The following is a 24825-nucleotide window of genomic DNA, read 5'->3' on the forward strand; positions in this document are numbered from 1 at the left end:
TGCAGTTTTGTCAACATAATCCTGAGTTAGGTCATACGCATGCCTGCCAGGAAATGCCTTTTGGGCCAACAACTGGTCATAAGAAATTTTGGAAGTATAACATTTCTTTTAGGTCATTTTATTTCTAAAATTTCTTATAAGCCATCTGCATTGGATTCACAGTTCAGTAGTTTTTTTCAGCAGTTCAGTGTACTCTGGGGTCCTCTTCTTCATGCCCATCCTCTTAAATGTCTTAACTACATATGTTCAATGACAATTGAACCTTTCAGCTGCCTCCGCTTGACTACTTCTTTGTTGTCAAACTTTTGTCACAATACTTTCTTAATTAATATCTCCTTTCTTGAAGCCATTTTTTCTGAACTGACTCATGAATGTTTGAAAATTTCATGTGTTGTAATTGAACATATATAATGTTGTAATTTTTGATGCAAAAATTTTAAAATTATCATTTTGAGTTCAAAGATTATAATGCTTTAAACTCAGTCCGGATTTTTTGTCTCATTCCATTAGAACAAATTTCATTACTTAAACATCAACATCAGATCATCAAACATCAAATATAAAAGTTAAAATGTAATTTAAATTATTTTTATCACAATGAAAACAAAAAGTAATCACAAAAATATCTATCTGATGTAATGGAAAACAATCAATAAAATATAAAAATAATGTTTTTCTTTTTCCCCCTCTTATAAAAAAATGCTATATAATCAGAAATATCTTCCTAAATCCTAAATTCCTTAAATCTCCTGGTAACAATATCATCATCATCACCACCACCACAGTTGTCATTGAATAATATTGCATTTCAGTCATTTAAATAATTTTCATCATTTTCACTATCCTCTTGTCTTAGAATTTCTCTTTAGATGTGTTAAAATGAGACTGGGCAGACATTTTAAACTAGGAAAAAAAATTGTTTTGCTATGTAACCAAAATGAGATACAACACTGAAAAAGAGAGATGTTTTAAAAAGTAATAAGACAACAACTTGTAAGCTTACTCATTTAGCACAAACAAAGGGTAGTTCTTTAGTACTGTCTCAGACAGTACTAAACATACTAGGACTAGGAAGAAACATACAAGAACTAGGAGAACATACATTGCTTGGTGAATGCACAGACAACAGAATATGAGATAAGCATCATATCCAACACTAGACTTGTGGATTGAGATTCAAAATAAACTTCTATTAAATAAACTATAACTGTAATAACTATGCACTGTATTATTATTTTTTAGTAAAACAAAATATTATTACAATATTTTTTAGGAAAAAATGTCACAAATACAGTATGCTTAGAAAAGTAAATCAGAAAAAGAAAAATAGATTACTAAAATACTTTTTTGGATCATCAAAGTATTTTTTTGTGACTTTTTCCCCTTTTTCAAACAGTAACATAATAAGTACAATACAGTGGAGATCAGTTAACAAACAGTTTGGACTGCAAACAAATCAGACAACGAACATTTTTGTGAAAGATTTTTATGTTCGGACAACAAATACATATTCGGATAACGAATACCTCATGGAACAAACACAAGAAGAAGCAAAGCTGCATTTAACATTTGTAAAAGTATATTTTAATGGCATCTATTAATGATTTATGGAAGACTTTCACAGTTGTATATATAACCTTTTTTTGCACTAGTTAATTTCTATTCTCTGAATTTTTGTAAGTGATTTTCTGAACTTTTTAATTTAAGAAAACTGATAATATTATACATAAAAACCATAATAATAAACTGGAACTATATATATATATATATATATATATATATAGTAATGTATATACAGTCGACTCCGCATAAGTGGACACCCCAAGGGGAAGTGAAAATGTGTCAAGTTATCCGATGTGACGACTAAAGTGAAGTTGAAAAAAAAAACACAAAACTACAATTAGGAAAATACAGTAGTGCGTTATACAGTAGTATAGGCTTACAATACATTGTGTCCTCCATTTACAATTACTCTGTAGATGAAACACTGAAAAATTCGTTTAGTGTTGTTTGTTTTGAGCACTTAACTGTCTCGACTTTCTTTTTCAACGATCATGAACGCCTTTAAAACATCATCTTCACAATTGTCAATTGTTGGCAAGTAACGTCTAAGGATACTTAATGCTTCTAGCGTGAAAAAATACAAAATTGGATTCTGGTGTGACATTGATGTAGATTGTATATTTTCTTTTTGTTTATCTGTTATTATTTTATAAATAAAAATACATAAAATGTTAAGGCATTTTTATTAATATGTATATATATATATATTAATAAATCAATTATTAATAAATAAATTGACTTCCCTCCTGAAAAAAATGAGTTCGCACCACACGTGAGGAGTGAATTCATTTTTTCAGGAGGGGTGACGACTTATCAGTGTGTGGGACAGCAAAAATATGTTGACTTATCCAGTGGTGACGAGTTAAACAGTGTAAACCAGAGTTTTTTAACATTAATGCCTATGTAAGTCGACCGGGACAACAGAAAAGTGACTACTTAACGGATGGTGTCGGTGTCGAGTTATCCGGGTGTCGACTTATGTGGACTTGACTTGTGTGTGTGTGTATATATATATACTCTCACCTAAACACAAAATTTCTAGCAAAACACCCAAATTTAACATTTGAATGTTTTTGGCCACTCCTTTATCAGCCTTCTTCATGAAAAGTCAAATGGAAATAACTGTTTTATTTATAGAATGTAGCCGCATTCTACATGTAATTAAAAAATTTTTTTAAAAATCAGTTCGAACAATGGCTGTGACATATAGTAAGCAACATATATTCCTTTAAGAGTCTAAATAATACTTCCATGCATTTGGTACAGGAATGTAATCCTTGTTGATGCACACTCCTCTTCTGTCAGCCCTGTAGATTTCTGCGGCCTTGAATGTTCTGATGTGTTGTCTGTCGAATACTCTGTGTATTAAGGTAGCCTCGTCCCATAAGAGGGGAAATTCTTGGATTAGTGGCATACCGGACCAGAGCCATACTGATATTTCCTTTTGCTATGTCATACTTGTGATTTCATAACTAGGTTTGTAATGATATGTATGTGGAACCAATGTACATTAGTGTTCTGTTGAACCTATCATCCTGTAGTGGGATGCAGTAAACTCTAGGTACTCTTGCGTCCTCATTGTCATCCTTCACGTTAGATAAAAGGCAGAACATGGTGGGTTTCCTTTTGTATGCCATAAGTATGTTTAAATCCTTGGCAATCCTAACTGTATATGTGATGGAGGGATGGTTTGTAACTTAGGACTACCTGTTTTTCTTCTGTGTCGTTAACATTAGTATTGGTGTTGATTGACCTAGCCTGATATGTGGACGTTATAATGTTGATAAATGAGTGGCTGTACTCATGCTTGGATGCAATATGTTTCAGTTGTTCTAACTCATTGTTAGTATCTGAGAGCTGTGTACAATATGAGTGGGCTCTAGCCACAAGTGCACAGAATGCAAACATCTTATATGACCAAGGGTCAGCAGAGTTGGCCAGTATAAATAGGGGGATGTAAGTCGGTTTGCAATACACTGTGGTTTTGAACTTATTATCCGCTACCTGAATCTTGATGTCCAAGAAATTAATGTCTGTGTGGCTTTCTTGATCTAATTTTAGTGTTAATCCGCAGTTATTATTGAACACTTTTAACACATCCCCAACATCTGGTCTATTTCCCCATATAATCAAAATGTCATCAATGTATCGGGTATAAGTGAGGATATTATGTTTAAAGTTTACTAAGAACCGTTCCTCCAATTGTCGTACAACCAAAACCAGTTCACAAAGATCACTTGAAATGGGGCTACCTATAGGTACCCCTCTCTTTTGCATGTAGGTACACTCATCACAGTAAAAACATGAAGAATAGCATAACAGATATGCTAGGTCTAATATCTGAGAGTGGAAAGATTGAGCATCAAGGGTAGTGCTTAGAAAGAAATCTCTTAAAGCACAAAAACATGGTTCTAAATGAATAAATGGAAACATGGATACAAAATTGAACACAGTAAGATATTCATTCCCACTTAAATTAATAGCAGCAAGTTCGAATAAAAGTGTGCCTGAATCGGAGATCATTATACGTATATGATTGAAGGTGGTGCTTTAACACATGATGGATCCGATCTTCCAGTAAAAACATTGGGGATCTGGCTTTATCAATCACAGGACGCAAGTGTTGATTTCTATTCTCTGATTTTTTGTAAGTGCTTTTCTGAACTTTATATTTAAGAAAACTCATAATATTATACATAAAAATCACAATAATAAACTGGAACAATATATATATAGACTCTCACTTAAAACACAAAATTTCTAGCAAAACACCCAAATTCAACATTCGAATGTTTTTTGCAACTCCTTCATCAGCCTTCTTCATGAAAAGTCAAATGAAAATAACTGTTCAATTTATAGAATGTAGTCACGTTCTACATGTAATTTAAATTTATAGGGTATAATAATTGGCTCAGATCCCAGGACATCACATTGGTCAAGACAGATAAAAGCAAGGCGGTTGTGATCATGAAAAGGACCACCTACGTCCATCTGTTACAGCAGTACATAGTAGATACGCAATGTCAACTTGCTGAAGCCTCACATATAATAAAACTACAAAGTCATGTTGGTAGGTTTGCACGCACTAGCCTAGCAATGGCACTAGGCTGAAAACGTTCAAATGTTGAATTTGGGTGTTTTGCTGGAAATTTTGTTTTTAAGTGAGAGCCTATATGATAATATTATGGGGCCTAAAAAGAGTTGAGTGTCAAAAATTGTGTTCACTACAGAAACTAAGCAAAAGATAATAGCCAAGGTAGAGAGTGGGAATATGTCTGATGTTGCCAGGCAGTATGGTGTGGCTGTACGCTATATTTTTTGTAAATATTAATTTAAGCTTAGTTTAGTTCTTCCTTCTATCTTTGTTCTATTGTTCTATTTCCTTCTAGAACTTTCCTATCTAATCCCCGTCCCTTTGGTGGGACGACCAGTTCCAAGAAATGTGAGGAACAAAGAAGTGAACAGGACCCTGAGGACAAAAAGACAACGGACAGGTCATTCTTTGGCCAGACCTCGAAGTGTACAGATGTGGTGAGAACACTCCAAGTCACATTAGCAACGACCAGAAATATCAGAAATAAGTCAAGAAAAAGGATCCTATGTTAAGAATAAGTATTGACGAAAGTGGAAGAAGAAAAAAACCCTAAGTGTTGAAGAAGATGACAACGAGCCACTTTTATGAAAATAACTTGTGGTATCCCACCCAACCATGTGCATAGTTCAACGTACTGAAAACCCTGGGTATTCTTATTCCTATTATATATATTCTTTCATCTGTCCTCTTATCTCTATCCTTTTCTTTCATTAGTATTAATTTAGTATATAAGTAATAAAACTCCTCTAAAAACACCGGACTATAAGCATATCTTCCATTCCAAACCTAATAACCGATGCAAAACAATTATATTCTGGCTAACGTTTTCGGTCCCTCCACTGAGACCTTCCTCAAGCCTATATTTCTTCTTAAACGATCTTTTTCAAAACGATTTTCGAACAATCGAACCTTAAAATTTTCTGTTATGCACGTGCCACCCGATTAAATCGAAAAAATCGAACAATTCTGATTCAAAGCGTTGAAAAACTTCCGTAAATCTTCCAAATCCTAACGCTTTAATCGTATAACCAATCCTATGCTAATTAAGATCGCTCCATCATTCCTCTAAAAGTATCTTGCCATCCCTTTTATTACGATGCCATATACATTCTTTTTCTAACATTTTATCACTTTCACCAAACTGCCCCTCCCTTACTTCGTTAAACTTCCCATTCATTCATTTATTCCGTCTCGTCTTTTTGCAACAGGGCCTGCCAAGCCATCGATAACTTCATTTCATCTTTTGCGTTTATTGGCAGTGACGACTGGAACGCTTTACAAATTTCTATCTGTTCCAACCATCTAATATGCTCCGTATGAATGGTGGTGGCCAGCAATTTTGCAGCTTTAAAGTCCGGGATGATTTCCGGATCCGATGCATAAACCGTCAAGGAGGTGGTATTTCTCCCATTCTCAACGTCCTTCTGGTGTTCTCTTATTTGAACTTCCATAGCCCTTTTGGTGGATCCGATGTATACCAATTCTCTATTACATCGATTATCGGCTAATGGAATAGCGTATACCCCCGGCAGTTTGTCCTTATCCGGTCTATCCTTGTCATTCCTTAGTATTTGCATCATAGAGGGGCATCTCCTGTATGCTATGCCTAACCCTTGCCTTTTCGCAATCCTTCTATATAACTGTTCCAAGCATGGGTTGTACGAAATTGGTACGATATTCTTTTCCTTATTCCTATTCTCAGGTGGATTCCGATTGCTGGCATTTACGTAATCATTTTCTAGCTGTGGTACCAACCTGCCGTAGCCATGCCTTTTTGCCACTTCACTCAGATATTCAATTTCCTTCCGTACAGCTTCTTGGGAGGTGCTATGTGTGTGCGCCCTTTTACCATGGACCTGAATGCCGCTCTTTTATACAGAAATGGGTCACATGAATCCGCTGTTATATAATTCGCACTACCTGTGGTCTTCCTGTATACTTTCGTGTGCAACCCGTTACTCGTTATTTGAATGTCTATGTCCAGAAAATGCACTGCTTTATTGCTGTGTTGTTCCAACTCTATCGTAAGGCCATACCTATTGTCATTCATCTGTTGTAGGAATGAACTGACGTCCGCATCTTTCCTCCATAATATTAAGACGTCATCCACATACCTTCTATATAACAGGATGCTTTTGCTGAACCTTGGAATTACTGCCTCCTCCAACTTTCTCACGACCAATTCACAAATGTCACCTGATACGGCGCTGCCCATGGGTACTCCCTTCCCTTGTGCGTACGTGGTTCCTCCGAATTGAAACAACGATCCATAGCAGATTAAATGCAGTAGCTCCAACACTTGATCGTGCAATTCTCCACCATTCTCTTGCTGGAGTAAAAAGTCCCTAACAGCACAAAAACACGGTGGAAATTCAATGGAAGGGTAAAGCGCATGGAGATCCAATACTGAGATGTGTTCTGGACTGTTTACCCCCTTGATCTCCTCCACTGATTCGGCCGCGCTTGTTACTGCATACTGGTATCCTTTTAAATGGGGTGTAAGAAGGTTATGCATAGCCGTCTCTATCTTCTGAGTGGGTGCCGCTGCTTTATCCACCACCGGTCTTTTAGAGGAATGATGGAGCGATCTTAATTAGCATAGGATTGGTTATACGATTAAAGCGTTAAGATTTGGAAGATTTACGGAAGTTTTTCAACGCTTTGAATCAGAATTGTTCGATTTTTTCGATTTAATCGGGTGGCACGTGCATAATGGAAAATTTTTAAGGTTCGATTGTTCGAAAATCGTTTTGAAAAAGATCGTTTAAGAAGAAATATAGGCTTGAGGAAGGTCTCAGTGGAGGGACCGAAAACGTTAGCCAGAATATAATTGTTTTGCACCGGTTATTAGGTTTGGAATGGAAGATATTAGTATATAAGATTAGTTTTAAGGTTTCAGGTTTCATATTGTCGTGATCGGGATCTGTACTGTACATGCAATTTAGATATAACGAACTATTGTTCTAGCTGTAATTTAGTATACTATTGTATTGTTCTGTGATGTTGGAATCCCCAATTAAGAATCTGTATAAATAAAACAATGCGAAATTATTTACTTATGAAAATACATCAAATTATTATTATTTCTGTATCCTGTCTGCCTTTGTGGTGAATATTAATTTCGTGCAAACTTTACAATGGCTTCAACAGGACTACCATAAGCACAATCTTAGCTAAGAAAGATATAATCAAAAAGACTCAAGCAGATAAAGAAGTAATGAAAATCATATCTAAGAAACAAAGATGTGCCATCCATAAAAAAATGGAGAGATTGCTTTTAGTTTGTTAGTACATGTAAATAAACATAGTAAGGAAGTACAGTAGAGCATCGATTATCTGATCCCCAATCAACCGTCACATCGGTTAACCGACCATGTTCTAGTCGGCAAATTCAAATGTATGCTAGTGATGTGGCGCTACAATATTTGGCTATGTCTTGGCTACTTTAATATTATTTTTGTTAAATTTTTGCGTGTTTTAGCTGGAAACACCAGCTTGACCATGAAAGGGAAGCCAGTATTTAAACCAGGCTTAATTTTCTATTTTTTTCTTTATTTCTGTATTTATTTTGTACAAAATAAAGAAATAATTTAACGATTATTATTATTTAAAAAAAATTTTGTTAGGCTTAGCATCGATGAAAATTCAACACGAAGTAGGATAATAGCGATATACTAATATGCTTATTACATGGGATATACTAATACACTATACTAATAATGTATTTTTTCGTACTTTTCGGTTATCCATTTTTTCAGTTATCCGACCTACCTCAGTCCCCAATTGAGTCGGATAATCGATGCTCTACTGTATATAAATTAATTTTTTATTTTCTAGGATCTCTCGAATTAATCAAATTACCATAAAAATCTTTGGTAAATCAATAATTGGTTAACAAACAATTCAGGTAGCAAACATGGTCTTGGAATGGATTATGTTCGTTAACCGATCACCCATTATAATTATATATATTGATTAATTGATTTTATTGATTAAATTGAAAGTTTTATTAATCAGTAGAATGTATTATTCTGGTGCTGAATCAGATGGCAAAAAATACAAACAAATTTTACTAGTTTGACAATGAAATTTATTAGGCTTTGTTTCATGCTTTCCAGATTGGTTAAAACACTAATCAAGCATAGACATTTCTATTTATTAGATCTTAATAAAGTTGTTGTTGGAAAATTGTTATTTGAAATAAATTAAAAAAAAATAATTGATACACAAATAAGTTAAATAATACAAATATAATCTAATTTCAAATAATGGAAGAACTTTATTTTATTAATGAGAAATTATAAATAATGAAATTTATTTTAATCATATCTTATAAATTCTAAAGTGTATTGTAAGTTCTTAGTTTATTCATATCATCATTTTCTTATGTAATATTATCAAATTTGTATAGTTAGTATAATTTATTTAAAAAAATTAATTCTAATAATCAAATAAATTAATTAATTATATAATCATAAAGCATTACATAAAAACATTATTATTACCTTGGATGATTTTTAAACTTTTGCATCAGAGATTTTGTATATTTTGATTGATGTAAAAGGTTTGCTTTAATTCCATTTAACTGAGTACAAGAGACACCACTAATTTCTTCATTTCCACTCTCTAATTCACATTCTAGTTCAGACAATAAGGCATCACTTTCATCTTCACTCTCTCTACTTTGTGATGAACACATTGAAATGCCATCAGAACTTCTTTCTTTCAAAATGTTAACAGAATCTGCTTGATTATGAATAGAATCTTGTTTACTTTCATTTTCATTATTATGCTTATCTTGAATAATAAAATCTATTTCACTAGAAATGATTGCTTTATCTGAATTCATAGCATTTTTTTCAATTAAGTTGTCATTTCCTAATTTGTCAAAAGAACTATTTTCTGAAGGATTACAAGAATATTTTTGTGTTTGTTTATTATGTACACCTACATTCTCTTGATGGCATAGAGATGTTTTAAGTGAAATCCTCTCTAACTGATTATCATCAAATGTTTCAGCTATGTTAAAGTCATTTGCAAATGAATGATGCTCAGAATTATTTAATGATAAATTAATACTTTTATTGTCTTTATGCAACTTAGTAGGAATGTTAGCCACATTAATATTTAAATTAGATGCAGACAAACTATGTTTGATTTCTTTTTGATTAGTAGATTCTTGAACTGTTTGATTAAGCAAAGAATCACTAGCAGCTAAATGAAATTTATGATATGTTAACTGTCCTTGTGAAGAAAACTGAAGATTTTGAATATTTTCCACTCCATTAAATTTTAACTGTTCCCATGATTTTGTTTTTAATTTATTACTGTTAGTTTCTTCTAATAAATTACATTCAGTTATATCTTTATTAGTATCATTTAGTTTACTAGTTCTTTTGGTTTCAGTCATATCACCCAATTCCTTTATCTCTTCAGATATCTTATTAGGTACAACCTTAACTTCTTCATTACTACTAAGAATCTCAGATTCCATTTCACATTATGCTATTTGGTAAAAAGGCACTGCCAAGTTTTTATCCATATATCATTTATCACAATTAAAAAATATTTTCACAAATAAGCATCAGCCTGAAAGAAAAATATAAAGAAATTTAAATTTAAAAAAATTATTTAAATCATTACAAAATTATTTTATGAAATAATTTTATAACTATTATTTAAAATATAATTATTAACAAATTTTGCAATTATATGGATGAATTTTTAATAAATATACTATTTATTTAAATACAATAAACAACAGAAGACAAATTTAAAAAAAAACTTTCTGAACATGTTTGCTATAGAAGTGTGTTCTGCACAACAATATTCTTTATACTTCTAAAACTTCATAATTCAAAATGTCCAATTATAATTATAATGGAAATGAAGTTTTAAATTATAATGTCATAGCAAGGAAGAGATTTTGAATAATATGAATGTTGTATTTTAAGATTTTATACATTGCTTCACAAGTATCTTAAATTTGTTAAACTTAATGAATTTAGAAAATGTTACTGACAATTTTGTATTCAGTGCCAACAGTTTATTGTAAAGGATTTTAAAGTTTCATAACAACATAAATGTTCCTGGCCACTGCTTCCTTTTATGATTATATTATTTTGGGTCTATATTTTGAGATCTTGTACATCATCTTACAGGTGTGTGTGAAATTAATGAATTTAGTAAATTTAAACACTATGGTAAAATGACAAATTTATCTTTCTGTGTCAACTGATGAGAAATAAAATGTACTCAAAAGACATATTGATAGATGCAAGAGAATATTAATAAGAATTTTATATAGTTAAGTGTTTTCTGAATACAGTTGATAGTGTTCATAACGGAAATAAATAATAATAAATGCCAAAATTAACTTAAAATTAATTAAATAAAAACTATTGATATTGGTTCTAATGACACAGACCCAAGAATTTATCACTCAGCTTCTGTTCATTGTAGAAACTAAATATGGTATAATAAACAGTTTTCATCTAAACAGTTCTCTGAGAGTTATTAAATGATGATGAGAATTAATATAAACTTATAGCTTTCAAGACAATAACATTAAAATTACTAATCATTGCCAGACAATGTTACAAAATGACATTCTTAGACTTAATAAATCATTCAAATCTTTAAACCTTTTGATAAATACCAGGAAAAACTAAGTCATGATTTATGGTCTCATCAGAACATCTACAAGCATTAATTTATACATCAAAACCTATTATCATCCCTATCATCCCTTACAAATCATTAACTCCATCTTAGATCTAGGCATTACATTTGATTAAAAAAACTTGCCTTCAAACTGCACATAGATAATTTGATCAAAAAAATTTCTAAATTTATAAAATTTCTATACATAATGGATTAATATGACATAGCTTCAAAACCATTTCAAACAAAAACACATCATGTGCTATATTGTTTGCCAATATCCAGTCCTTAACTGACTATGCTTTACCCTTCTTTACTAATATACTCAACAGTGAAATCTCTAAAATATTTCTTTTTAACAAATTATCCCATCTACTGATCTAAAGGTGCTCAATCTTGCTTAGGCCTGTGAGACACATTAAAACATATCAACTACTTCAATCAAATATTCACTTACAGATACTTCAATGGTCTACTGAATAATTATATTATCTAAATATCACGTTTTGTAGATATATAGTTTGGAAATTTGAAAGTAAAAATATCAAAATATTAATTGATATCATTTAAACTATAACAGATGATGTCAACTGATTTCAAATAATATTTAAGATAGCTGAATGATATCTATCATCATTTGATATCAAAGTTTATCTACTTTAAAATATTTTTAAACAATTGATACCATTTAAAATATAGCAAAATATAGTTATGAATAATTTCAATTCAAACTAATAACCTTGCGATATGAACATCTGTTTTGTTATACAAATAGATTACAAATGTAATCTATTTTTAATTTTTTTTAGTTTTTATTAAATAATTTTAATATGAATATTTTATGCCAATTAAACTAATTAAGAATAAACACAACTTCTTTGGTTGTCTAGTAACTTTAAAATAGTAAATTTGCTGAGTTTGTAAAAGTAATAAAAACAAATGACTTACACAATTATTTATTGCAATATCATCACAATGTCAGACTGCAATTTTTAATCATATTTTTAAAATTTATTTAATTTAAAATATATGCTCTCCACCTCAAGTTAGTAGTCTCTTGTCCCTGTACATAGTATTTATTCTGTTAATAACCCCTGTAAATCAACTTTGCCTGTTAGCAACAGTGTCATGTATCAACTAACTCCTTACAGAGAAAATTTTTAAATTGAAACAACATGACTTCTGGTTTGTATCAAAAGTTCATATACGGTTAATCAGGGACCTCCTGCCTCTAAGCTTTCCATATCTGGTCTTGGATTTCATCTATCTAACTCTGTTCTCGAGATTAAGAAAAGACAGACAACAGTGGAAATTTATAGATCTACAATTTTTTTCAAATTGCAGCCCAACCACTTATGAATGTTCACAATAAAATTAAGTTTCTTTTTAAATTTTATATTAGATATTTAACAAACCATGATTAAAATCTAATATCATCCTCATCTTTGTTCAAATTAGGAAAAGTATTTTGCAAAAATGTTGAGTAAACTTGTTCTTTGCAAACCTGAATAAAACACCATACACACATTTCCAGCAAAAGGAGTTTGCAGAACAAATGTTTTCAGTTTATTCTATAAACCTGCTTTAGGTTTCAAACAGAATTTGTCATCAAATGTTTGAAACACAATGTGGAATTTCAGAATTTTGTACTTTGAAACCTGAAGAAGTTTGTTTCAAAAACTGCTTTTGCTGGAAAAATTTGTTTATAGTGTTCATTTTATTACAGGTTATCTATTCCAGTTTTAATTTTGGACTTTAGAATTGCAAAACTATTTTTTATATTTACTACATCATCATCTAATAATAGTAAAAAAAAAAACTAGACATCTGTACCTAATGTAATATAGGCTATAATAATGTAAAATTATTGGACATATGAATTATAATTATAATCCACTAAAAATTTGCTTTTGCTATAAATAATCAAAATAGGCAAAATCATACTAATAGCAAAAAGCTTTATAATACAAATACAGTAGCTATTCTAAGAATTCACTCACTAGTAACTATTTATGTTTGCATTATTCATGAGTTCTGCTTTGATTAAAACAGTTAAATTTCAATTCTCTCAATCAAATAAAATTTATAAATGAATTATGTTGGATTTTTAAATAGTAAAATGACAAATCTGTTTGTATATCACTTCACATGTTTTAATACTACTTGAATGCTGAATTAGGTAACTTATAAATTGACATCTGAATTTCTTAAAATTACGTACTTTAAAAGAAATAGTGTATATATTGAAGTTTATTAATCTGAAATTATACTAAAAATATCAACTTTGAACATTACAAAAGATTTTTTTAATAGTTTAACTTTCTCAAAAGTTTTCAATTAATTTTCTTAAATTAGTAACAGTAGTGATAGGAACGGTAGTAGTATAAAAAAACATTTCAATTATTTAGTAGGAATTTAGGAGGATTTAGTTATAAAAGTAATTCTTATTAAAATTTAAGCATTTCATTTAGTTCAATTTACAAGAAAGAAAATTAATTGTAATTCTTACAGATTTCCTAATGACACTTAAAACATCACACATTAATTATTTTCCTGAAAGATCTTTAATACTGTATTACCTATTTATTAATTATGAATTAAATGTTTTTATGAGATTATATCTTTCAGCATCCTGATTAACAGAAATAATAATATACTCATTCACTTTATTATATATACAATGCATGGAAAGCTAGAACTTCTTTAAGAAAGTTTCACAAAACCTTTCACTCTTTCTCTAGTTGTTTCTTTAATCAATTAGATAGGAGAACAAATTTTTTGGCCATTTTAAATGTCCTTCTTCAGGTTCTATAACATTAGAACGTCAGTTTGTTGAACATCAGCAGTTGTTTGTTTTAAAGTCATTTAACTCATTTTACTATATTATCCATTTTCACATCTATTTGTTAATTTTTTTTCAATTTTATCCATGTCTGTCTTTTGTTTAAAACAATGACGGCATAAGAAAGAAGAAACCTTCGTAAACAATGACATCATTTGAATATTTGTTTACTGACATTCCAATGTTATAGAACCTGAAGAAGGCATTTAAAATGGCTGAAAACATTTGTTCTCCTATCTAATGGATTAAAGAAATGACTAGAGAAAGAGTGAAAGATTTTGTGAAACTTTCTTATTACATATAACAATTCACTAAGTTGATAATGTTATAAATACATTAAAACCTGCCATTTATGACCACTCTAGGGAAAAATCAAAAGTGGTCATATATAGGAGATGGACACTAAACAAAGGGTGTCATTTATAACCTTTATTTCAACATACAGTATTACAGAATTTGCAACTTACAAAAAGTCAAAAAGATGTTTATTCAAAATTTAAGATATTTTAAGCATATAAAGTAATGACTAAGATTCAAATAGCAGTTTTTTAATGATAAAGTTAGCATTTTGTTAAAAACTTTTTGAGTTTTATTAATAATTTGTCTAACAAATCAAATCAATTTTGAATACTACAGACACTCTGAGTATGTCTGTAGAGACATTCTGTGTCTTTGATATTCAAAATAATATAGTCTGATGAAAGCACTTGAATGAGGTCAAGCATTATTTATTAAAAAGAATTTGTGCTGGAATTTATGGTTGTTTACACTTAGGTTAACAAATGCAAACTCCCGAAAAAGTCATCAGCCAATCTAACCCTCTTATTACTATAGAGGTTACCTTTCATAGGTTAGTGTTAATTATAACAGCATTCCTGGAAAGGATGCTAGATTGTTCATTAGGCACATAAGGCAAATCAAATGCCTTGAAACTTGGACCCCAAAATTGAAATAAATAAATATACAATACCAATGGTAAAAGTTTTTACCATAACTTATAAATAATTCGGTTAATGTTTGATAGCAAACATGGCGGCTCGACTCTGAAACAGTGGGGACGCAAGTACTAACCTAACCTAACCTATTCTAATAAATTACCATAATTATTGCCAACCAAATTATTAGAATAGGTTAGGTTAGTTTAGTACGTGCATCCCCACTGTTTCAGAGACAAGCCACCATGTTCACTACCATAGGTAACATTAACCAATAAGTCTATTCAATTAAACATTATTAGTTTATAATGTCAAAAAATTATATAGAGTGGCTCCAAATTTCCTGTGCCTAGAAGGCCCAGAAATCCACCACTGCCTGGAAGAAAAAAACAAAGAAAACAGTACCATATGGTAAAGGAATTGGATTTGAAATAACAGCATGCCTAGACTTGTGCAAATGATCACATATCAGAGGCCGATTTGTATAGAAGGGACTAAAAATATATGGTACGTATTAGAAGTGGGTACAAATCAGAGGTGGTCTCAAAAGCATACAAAACAAAATATAATTTCTTAATATACATCTTACAGATATTCTATATTTTTCAAAATATTTGTTTTTGAAAGTTTTCTTTACAGCATTATGTAAATTAATATTTACAAAAGCAACTTTTCAAAATATGAAAGTGTAAGTTATAATGTTTAAAAATATATAAACTGCAACAAGCTTTCATTTTGAGATTAAAATCTATTTTTTAAATCATTTCAATGTATACTTAATAGAAATAATAATGAGGTTATAAGGAATTTGTTTTTACATTTCAGTATTACAGCCTTAGCTAGTTTTTCCATGCTATAATAATGATGATTTGTCAAGAGAAAAATAAGGGATCCTTTCATGATTGTTTTCATTATTTTTAATTATGTGCATGATTTTATTAAAAAACAAAATTATAAAATACAACTTAATTTTGGAAGTTTTGATACATTGATATTTTTAGTTTGGTAGATTTACATTCACCCTACACTTTACAAATGTATAGGGTGAATGTAAATCTACCTTTCAGATTCAAAATTTTTAATGCAAATTAAAAAATTATATTATTAGTAATATGCAAATCTAAATAATTTAAAAATATCTTAATGGATTTTTCCAATATTAAGTTTGTTTACACCCACCTTCTGTGAATATTACATTGAATAATTTATTAAAATTAAAAAGAATAATTTCATTAATTAATAAATTTTTATAATTGTGCCATTGGTCCTGGAATTTTTTTAAATGTTTTTGCATATCAAGACAGATGAGTAAACTCAAATGAAAGGTCAAGTCCACTGTAAAACTGTTGTGTTCCTGAGGTATTAAAAAGGACAAAATATGAAGCTTTTGCATTTATTGTTTTTTTCAATTTTGTGGATATTTTTTATATAATAACTGCATTGTTATTTTTAATTTTGTTTTATTTAATAAAAAAAGCAAAAATAAATGCAGTTTTGCATTTGAAATCATCAATACATAAAGAAACCTTATAACAGAAATATTTTTTTTAATTAAAATGAATAATATTATCCACTTCAATTACATGCTATTGAGGACAGTATTCACTAACAATTTATACAAGCATTACATATATGTAATTATAATGCTTTTGTGTACATTATAAATATTTTGGGTTAAATTCTACCTAGGTAGTCCCAATGGTGGCAGTTAGGTTAGATTAACTATATTTTTAGTAAATGTTTCCTTTTGTTCAAGAACTATAACTAGTGACATTAAACACTCCGTGGCCAGCCGGCAGCTCCCCTCCGGGAGGAGTCCGTCGGGAGCACAGTCAGAAGCGCGGCCATTGGGACTACCTAGGTAGACTTTAACCATATTCTGTAATAATGCATAACTAATTTATGAAATGAATTATAATACTCGTTTAAAATAAAAATCTACATTATTTATTACTATTAATAACTTGTGTGGAGTATAGAATATTTATAATTTAATCAAACTCTTGTAATCTATATACTAGCTATCTTATCAATACCCTACTTTACTAAGCACAAAAAGGAAAGGAGAAGGAAATTCCACATAAGGTGCAGTCAAGAAAAATTTATGATGTAACCCATACTTTCTTTAAAGCAAAAGCTAGATAGGAATAAATAAATGAATTTTTAAAAAATTATTAATATGAGATACAAAAGACATCCAGTTTAACCATTATAAGTAAGAAAACTGATGGTCTGTGAATTTATATTAACAGAATGAATTAGTACAGATGTTAAAACTGGAATATATTCATCCCAGAACATGTTATCTGCTTGTCATTCCTTTCATTTTTATCAAAAGTAAATAATGTGGAAAACATGTTTAGAGTTACTTAGCATATCAAATAAACAAATAGTGGAATATTTATGCATTTTCTAAATTATTTAACTGTTTAGAAATGTATATTTGTACATAAATGATAATAAATAGCAAATATGAAAAGCCAGCTGTGTTCTACAGTTCTATATATGACAAAGAAAATGATTCTAAACTAGAAATCATAAATTATAAATAATATATTATAATTTTGAATAACTTGATCATTAATTAACCTTATTATTATATTAAAGAAGAATCAAGCCTTACTTTCTAGCATTTCCTTTTTACCATCTTCGATAATATAAATATAACAATTATAATATTTTGGTATATTACAGAAAACGATAAAATTATTAAGAATCCATTCTACTTCTTGCCTTTTACATTCGTCATCTGTAGCAGATGGAAAACCGGAAGTTTAGAAATTAAGGCCACAACACAAATACGTCAGATGCAAACAACCAATCGGGCAACACTGAATTAAACAGAAGGCGAAACGAAAAAAAATCCAAAATATTTAAATTATTTTTTAATTTTTGATCGAATTTCATTTTATATTATTAACTTAGAATTAATTAGATGTATTTATTTTTGTTAATTATTCTGATATCGCTATCAGAAATTTAAACCTTACTCGCGTTTTTTTTTCGTTTTCATCACAAAAAAAAACAAAAACAAAATTCTATAAAACTTTACGTTCTTATTATTTGTTTATTTATTTCAGAGTAAAAAGTTCTTTTATATATTATAAAATTTAACTACTTCTGTAAAGTCGTCATAGACATCTGCAGTGCTTTTAGACATAAGCTTACTTATTATTTGCTTGTCATCTAGAAATTCTAAATGCACACTTGAATATTACAATTTGTTCATAACAAGATTAGAATTTTATTAAACTTATATCAAATTAATAAATTTTACTTTAAACATTTTGTTTGAATTTCAATTAAATGCAATATAATTCAAAACTATATTTAATTATTTGAAATTTTGCAAATAAAAACTGTAAATATTTATCTTTAGTATGTCTTGAATTCACTTGAAACTTGTTGGTCAATAAATTATATCCTTTACTGCCTAGCATAAATATAATTTATGCTAGACAGTAAAGGATACAGTGCCAAACTAAGTGTAGGGCACCTGGGCTCGGGCATTTCAAAGACCGATTGATTAACAACACCTGGCAAACAAAATAATAATTTTCAAATATTCCATATTTTGTACGAATTACTTGAATATGTTTGATGTATATAATTTAAGGAAACTTTGTTAATTAATACCCTATAAATGACGACCGGATGGTCAAGCGGTCAAGCTGGTAGCCGGAATCGAATCCGAACTGGTCAAAAAATCCCCAGGAATTTTTCGGGGATGATCCGTCGGTCTGGCCGAATCCATAATGGGCTTGTTAAAAGAGATCCTCTTAGTGCCCACAGGGCGGAGAAAGTTAAAACAAAAAAATACCCTATAAATAATTTTTGTACAAGGTCCGTATTACTCTTGCTGCGTTTCACATGCCGAACAGTTCTAAGCCTATTAAACTTAAACGTTTAATCGTTAACTATAAAACTAAACTATTAATATTTATCAAAACACTAATATTACAGAAATATTTATATTATTGAAAATGAATGTCCTAAATTAAACAAATTAATTTCTCTGTACAGTACACCTATAAGTTATATGATCTAACTTTTTCCAACTTCCGATGATTTTAGTAAAATTCAATTCAGTATCATTTTCTCATTCGATTTATTTTCTCTCAAAAACTAATATTTTATCTCAACAAAAATTGCAATTTATTGCGCATTTATAAATCTTTATATATCATCGTTTATTTCTATTATACGCAAAATAACATTTCATCTAATAATAATAATAAACAATATTTTTATATGTCATATGCTAGCTTAATAATGAATATACAGTATTTAAAATCACGTACAGCAGTCGACTAAGCACAATCTTCAATAAAAAAACAAAATTCTAATTTTGTTTGTCATTTTATTTTCTCAACAAATTCAATACTCTCCAAACTTGATAATATCGTAACGATTCTAATAAATTATCATTATCAATCTCGGAGATAACATTGATTGATAATTAAATTTTTTATTATCAAAAACTAAACAATACCGAGACATTAAACGTTTAACTCAATATGTAATAGATGTTGTCCTATACAAGTACTGTACGGTACAATTTAAGAAGGAAGAGTCGCGAAAAATACATCATTATACACGATGGGGAGGAAGGGTACCGAGACTTTGTCTACATGGATTTTTTATGATATTAGTGATATACGAATTTGTTCTTATAAGGTTATTTACTAGTCATGTGAATGAATTATCAGTTAGAAAATATTTGCAGTACATCGTAAAATTATTTTTCTAATGTCGGAGAGGTCTATGAACCGTTGTATTCGTGTAGATACAAGGGCAGTTTGCCAAAAGTATATCATTGTACACAACAAGGAAGGAAAGAATCAACAGCGGTTCAAAACTTGTACAAGTAATTAATTAATGGACGATCCTATATTAAAATTATTTTATATACTTCGAGAATTATATAAAATCAATCTTCATAAAGTTATGAAAACTTTTGAAACTAAGAAATTTGGAAGATTAATTTGTTCTTCCTAATTTAGAAGAATTTGCCACTAATTATGATGATTTAAAGCATATTATTTATAAATAAATATAAATGTTGTTTATTATGTAAACATTTTATTTATTATGCAGCTTAAATGTGTTATATTCAAATAGTGAAGATAAGTAATATATATCTTTTAATAAATCTGATAATAATAAAAAATGGATAAGCTATATATAGGAACAGCACAAGCTATTTATATAACTGCTCATAGATGTCTCTAACTAATTAATTTTATTTTTCAATCGAAATTATTATTCCTCATATTCACGATTATATTGGTTTCGTATACCTTATATATTTTATCTCCAAAAATTGCTATTTTGTTTTCTTTTATCATTCTAATCAACTTTGTTGCTTTTGCAACGTTACCATTATAGACTTGATGTCAGTAAATCAAATTTCTAGGTTATTGTAGTATAGCATCAAAGTTTGTTCCGAAATAAATTCAGCTTGACTAAGTTTAAAGAAATTACCAACTAAAATAAAGCTGAGTGATTTTATCTCAAACTATTAACTTCTGTCATATTAAAACGAATTTTTAATTAAGATTTTGGCATCTTTGAATAAGAATGGAACCTGGGCACCATCTGAAGTGAGCAGTTGTCCCTATCCTTCATTTCTATCAGTTATTGGATTGTGAAGATTCGTGACGAGGTGTAATGGTTTCCGCGAACAGACCGACACAAAATAATAATTCGAAACACGTTACTTTTAACAAAGGTACGATTTTATTCTCGCCAGAAAGAACAGAAACAGGTTCTTTATGGATCCCAACTTTACAAAGAAAATCCTTTTACAGTCGTTCAGTCTTTAAGCTTAACGAAAGGGCGCGCACAAAACGAAACCCGACAAATTATAGAGCTAGTGGAAGGAACGGCAAACTAGATTGAGGCGCCTCTAGCGGCGACGCCGGGTAACAGAATCGGGGCTACAAAGGCAGCACCAGTGTTGTTTCACCTAGTTCTTTTGTAGTAATCTAATACCTTTTTACTTGTTCCAGTACCAAGATACCCAACACCATTTTCCTAGTACTATTTATGAAATCCTAATATCTTTCCTTTCAATTTAGTACCTTTCAAAACATTCGTTTTAATTCTATATTTCTATATTTTTCTACTTTACTTTGGCAGTAAATAGATGTTTTTATTGCTTCCTCATTCAAGTGCAGCAGTTGAACGTATTTTTTTTGCAATTAAATTTAATAAAAATTAAACTACAAAATCGAGTTCTTAAAAGCAACAATGATAAAATGTTACACTTGGAAACCATCATCTGCTTCAACCATACAAAAACATTCTAGTGAGGAAGATTCTGATGATGACGATCTTACCAGTGATTTTTCAATGTGATAATTTTAAAGTTCAGTACTTCATGTTCATTACTTTTGTTTCATCATTTTGTTCATTTGATTGTTGTTGAGGAATAATAGCATTCTCGCAACATATGAATTTATCCTGTATGAATTTTGTATGTTACATGTAAAACTATTTATATTTTAATAAATAGAAATTTGATAAATTCTAAATTTATATATTATTTATAAGTATATATTTAATAATATATAATATATACATACATTCTGCAGTTTAAGGTCAAAGTAATGCCTGCATTAGTCAATACAGTCACTTCTCGACTTACGACGGGGTTCGGTTCCGCAACTTCGGACGTAAGTCAAGAAGTGACTGTACTTCAACAAAACAGTTAGCCATCTTACACAAGCACACGCGAAGAGTAACTAACTACACAACAAAACTAAAGATGACGCAATCAATCGCCAAAAGCGTGCAAGATATATATGTATATGATATATATTCTACGAAACCTATAAAAAAATTGATACATTTTAAAAAATTTTTTAATGAAATTTTTCGTCATAAGTGCGAATGGTCGTAACTCGAGAAGTGACTGTAGATCATTGGGACTGAGCAGTATTAATATTCTTATATTTATTATACTCTTAATTTTGTACAATTTAAAGGGTGGTGTGGAAGAAGTAAACTATATATCTATTTCATGGTAAATAATGAAATTTGTAACTAACCATATATATAAAGGAACTTCAATAAGGACCATAGCAATAGCTAATAGTATTGTATTAATAAGGAAATTCTTATCCTCATTTTCTCAAAATACTAATTTTGCTTCTTACTCCTTTCTTCCACAGATCTCGTAAATTCAAATATCACATCATATGCCAATTAATATCTGTCAGATTAACAAAATAACATAAAAAAAGAAAATTACTAAACTTTACATTAGAGAACTAAATTTAAAATAGAGCCAACTAAGGTTAACAGGAGATTGGAGATTGGTTAGAATGCAACACATCATTATGTAATTAACCTCAGGAATTAAATTGCAGTCAGCCATTTCTCTTTCGTCCCAGGGTAGGCCTATTATTCATGCGGGAACGAATAAAACTTTGTACTTGGCGGCTGCAGTAATATAGGTAACACTACAACCGACCACACAACAGTTATTTTTTGAAGTTTTGTTGGCAGAAAGCTGTTTTTCATTATCACAGGCAGAAAACAAGCACCGCGTCTCAGTAGGTATCTAACCCAAAGACGCTCGTGTTTTCCCGAAAAAGTTTCCTTTGCCTGCGTACAGGTAGCGCTCAACGCAGTTCCACTAGCTCTACACGCGTGCAGATCTTAAAACTAAAACTTATCCTACTTATAACTAAGGAGAAGAAAGATATACATGCAGAGATAGAAATAGACGAAGATTGAAATACTTTGGTGGGATACCGCTCTCGAGTCCTGTTTGATTTTTATAGGCTTCCCGTGCTCTTGGTGAATCTCTCACTCTCCCGTCGTATCCTTTTCTTTTCCTCTGCTGCTAACTTATACACCCCGGTCGAGATCGCTTCCTTTTCACACCTTTTCTCTCTGCAGTCCAGTCCAAAAGTGATTCACTTTCTCTCGTCGAGACCCAAGGCGCCGTCCCTTCTATTGTTCTATTCGTTGTCTCTTTCTTAGAAACGATAATCTCACCGAAAGGGTAAAAAGGAGTGGTGGGGAAAGTAAAGGAGAATAGATAAGACAAAAGAAACAAAGGAATTGCTAACACTAACTTATATTACATATTAAAAACATATAAAATACGCGAATAATATGGCCTACGGCCACAGGATAATATGGCTGGGATGCTACCGTCGTAATCACTATAGTTTTCGTTCTAGAGACAACTGATCCCGGTAAGTTAGTGTTTCGATCATTCAACAGTTGGGGCAAATTGCGTTAGCACGTGGGCATTTTTAAGTGTCTTTTTAGTTATTTCAGTTCTCTCTTTTATGGTTTATGTAATATACGATTGTTTGATTCAGCTTTAGATAATTAGTTTTTAAAAGATACATGGCAAAAATTATTGGTTTTACTTTCCCAGCAGTTATACTGTCATTTTTTGACCGATCGCCATACTTTCCCTCTGTTATATAAACAGTATAGCAGCAAGATAACAGAGAAATTATAGAGATCAGTCAAAAAATAAACTCCCTCCCAAGACTTATACATTTTTGGACTCAAGGGACCTTGAAACGTCGAGAAATGAAAAAATTGTAGTTTTTTTTCATGCGTTTATGGATATTAGTGTTTGTGGGAAAGCATAATTTTGTTCACCCACTTTGAAGCTTATTACTACGTAACTTTTGCGCCATTTGTCGAAAATTTCCTAACAATTTTTCAGAGGTTTACGTATCAGGGGAAATGATTTTAGAAATTTTTAGGAAAATGGGATATATTAAGGGGAGGAGTCATGTCTCTGGAGTTATGTATTTTTTTTTTTTATCTTACAAGTTTTTAGATACAGAAAAAATAAATGTATTCGTTTCAAAATATTTTTTTCAAAAATACTCCATTACAATATTAACTTTTTTTGCTCTTTTTCATAACATTTGATAGTGGAAAAAGAACAAAATAGTTTTAGGAAATTAATATGTCAAATATAGCTTTGTAACTATGCTGTTATACTATTGTATCTGAACCATGAAGTAAGTACAGTGGTACCTCTATGAATAAATAGATTAGTTTTTTTTATCAAAAAACTTTATTTATGCGAGTACTATTTATTGTTGGCAAGAAAAAATTTTGTGGCTCTTTAAAAACTTTGAAATTTCGTAAATTGTAATTTTTGACTCTTCCGACTCAAAAGGTTGCCGATCCCTGGCCTAGCCACATGCACTTTACAGGACCAGTAGAGGTGACAGAGATTTGCAAATGATTAAGTTCCTAAAACGCGTCGTGAACGAAATGTTGTACATTGAATATCAATTTCTCACCGAAATAATATATTTAATCAGAGATATGGTACTGTACATTGCCGACCAACTAAAATCAATTTATGTGCAAGTGTCCAGTGTACAATAAGATGCTGTTTATATGGAAGTGTCGCTACTTTCAAGATTTAGTATAACAAGGTGACGACCAGATGTTTCAGCGGTCAAGACTTCAGTCTACCGCTCTGACATCGAATTCGGGCTATTGAAGAACCCATGGCGGTCCGTACCTGGGGCCGTATTCTGGTCACCGTCTCCGGTCTCTCGTCTCTCACAAGCCGGTTACTGATTAGCTAATCCAAATGATTAGCCAATCAGTGACCGGCTTGTCAGAGACGCGAGACCAGAGATGGTGACCAGAATACGGCCCCTGATGTGTCAAGTCCCGTTCCATACAATCCGTCAGCCCACATTGTGCATCTTGATATACCAAAAATGGGT

General features: G+C 30.6%; 1 protein-coding gene across 2 annotated transcripts in view; it reads right to left on the reverse strand.

Annotated features, from left to right (window-relative positions):
- The window catches only part of Golgin104 (Golgin 104), a 67496-nt gene extending 49575 nt beyond the window's left edge, over positions 1 to 17921 (reverse strand). For both annotated transcript variants that reach the window (XM_067273341.1, XM_067273340.1), the window contains exons 1-2: positions 17721 to 17921; positions 9163 to 10246 (exon numbers count right to left, since the gene is read on the reverse strand). In XM_067273341.1, the coding sequence (XP_067129442.1) occupies positions 9163 to 10151 (989 nt within the window). In that variant the 5' untranslated portion in view covers positions 10152 to 10246; positions 17721 to 17921. The remainder of the gene's footprint in view (positions 1 to 9162; positions 10247 to 17720) is intronic.
- Positions 17922 to 24825: the final 6904 nt, after the last annotated feature.

The sequence above is a fragment of the Centruroides vittatus genome, unplaced genomic scaffold, assembly GCF_030686945.1.
Source record: "Centruroides vittatus isolate TY-2023 unplaced genomic scaffold, ASM3068694v2 contig_474, whole genome shotgun sequence".
In the NCBI taxonomy this organism is placed as follows: domain Eukaryota; kingdom Metazoa; phylum Arthropoda; class Arachnida; order Scorpiones; family Buthidae; genus Centruroides; species Centruroides vittatus.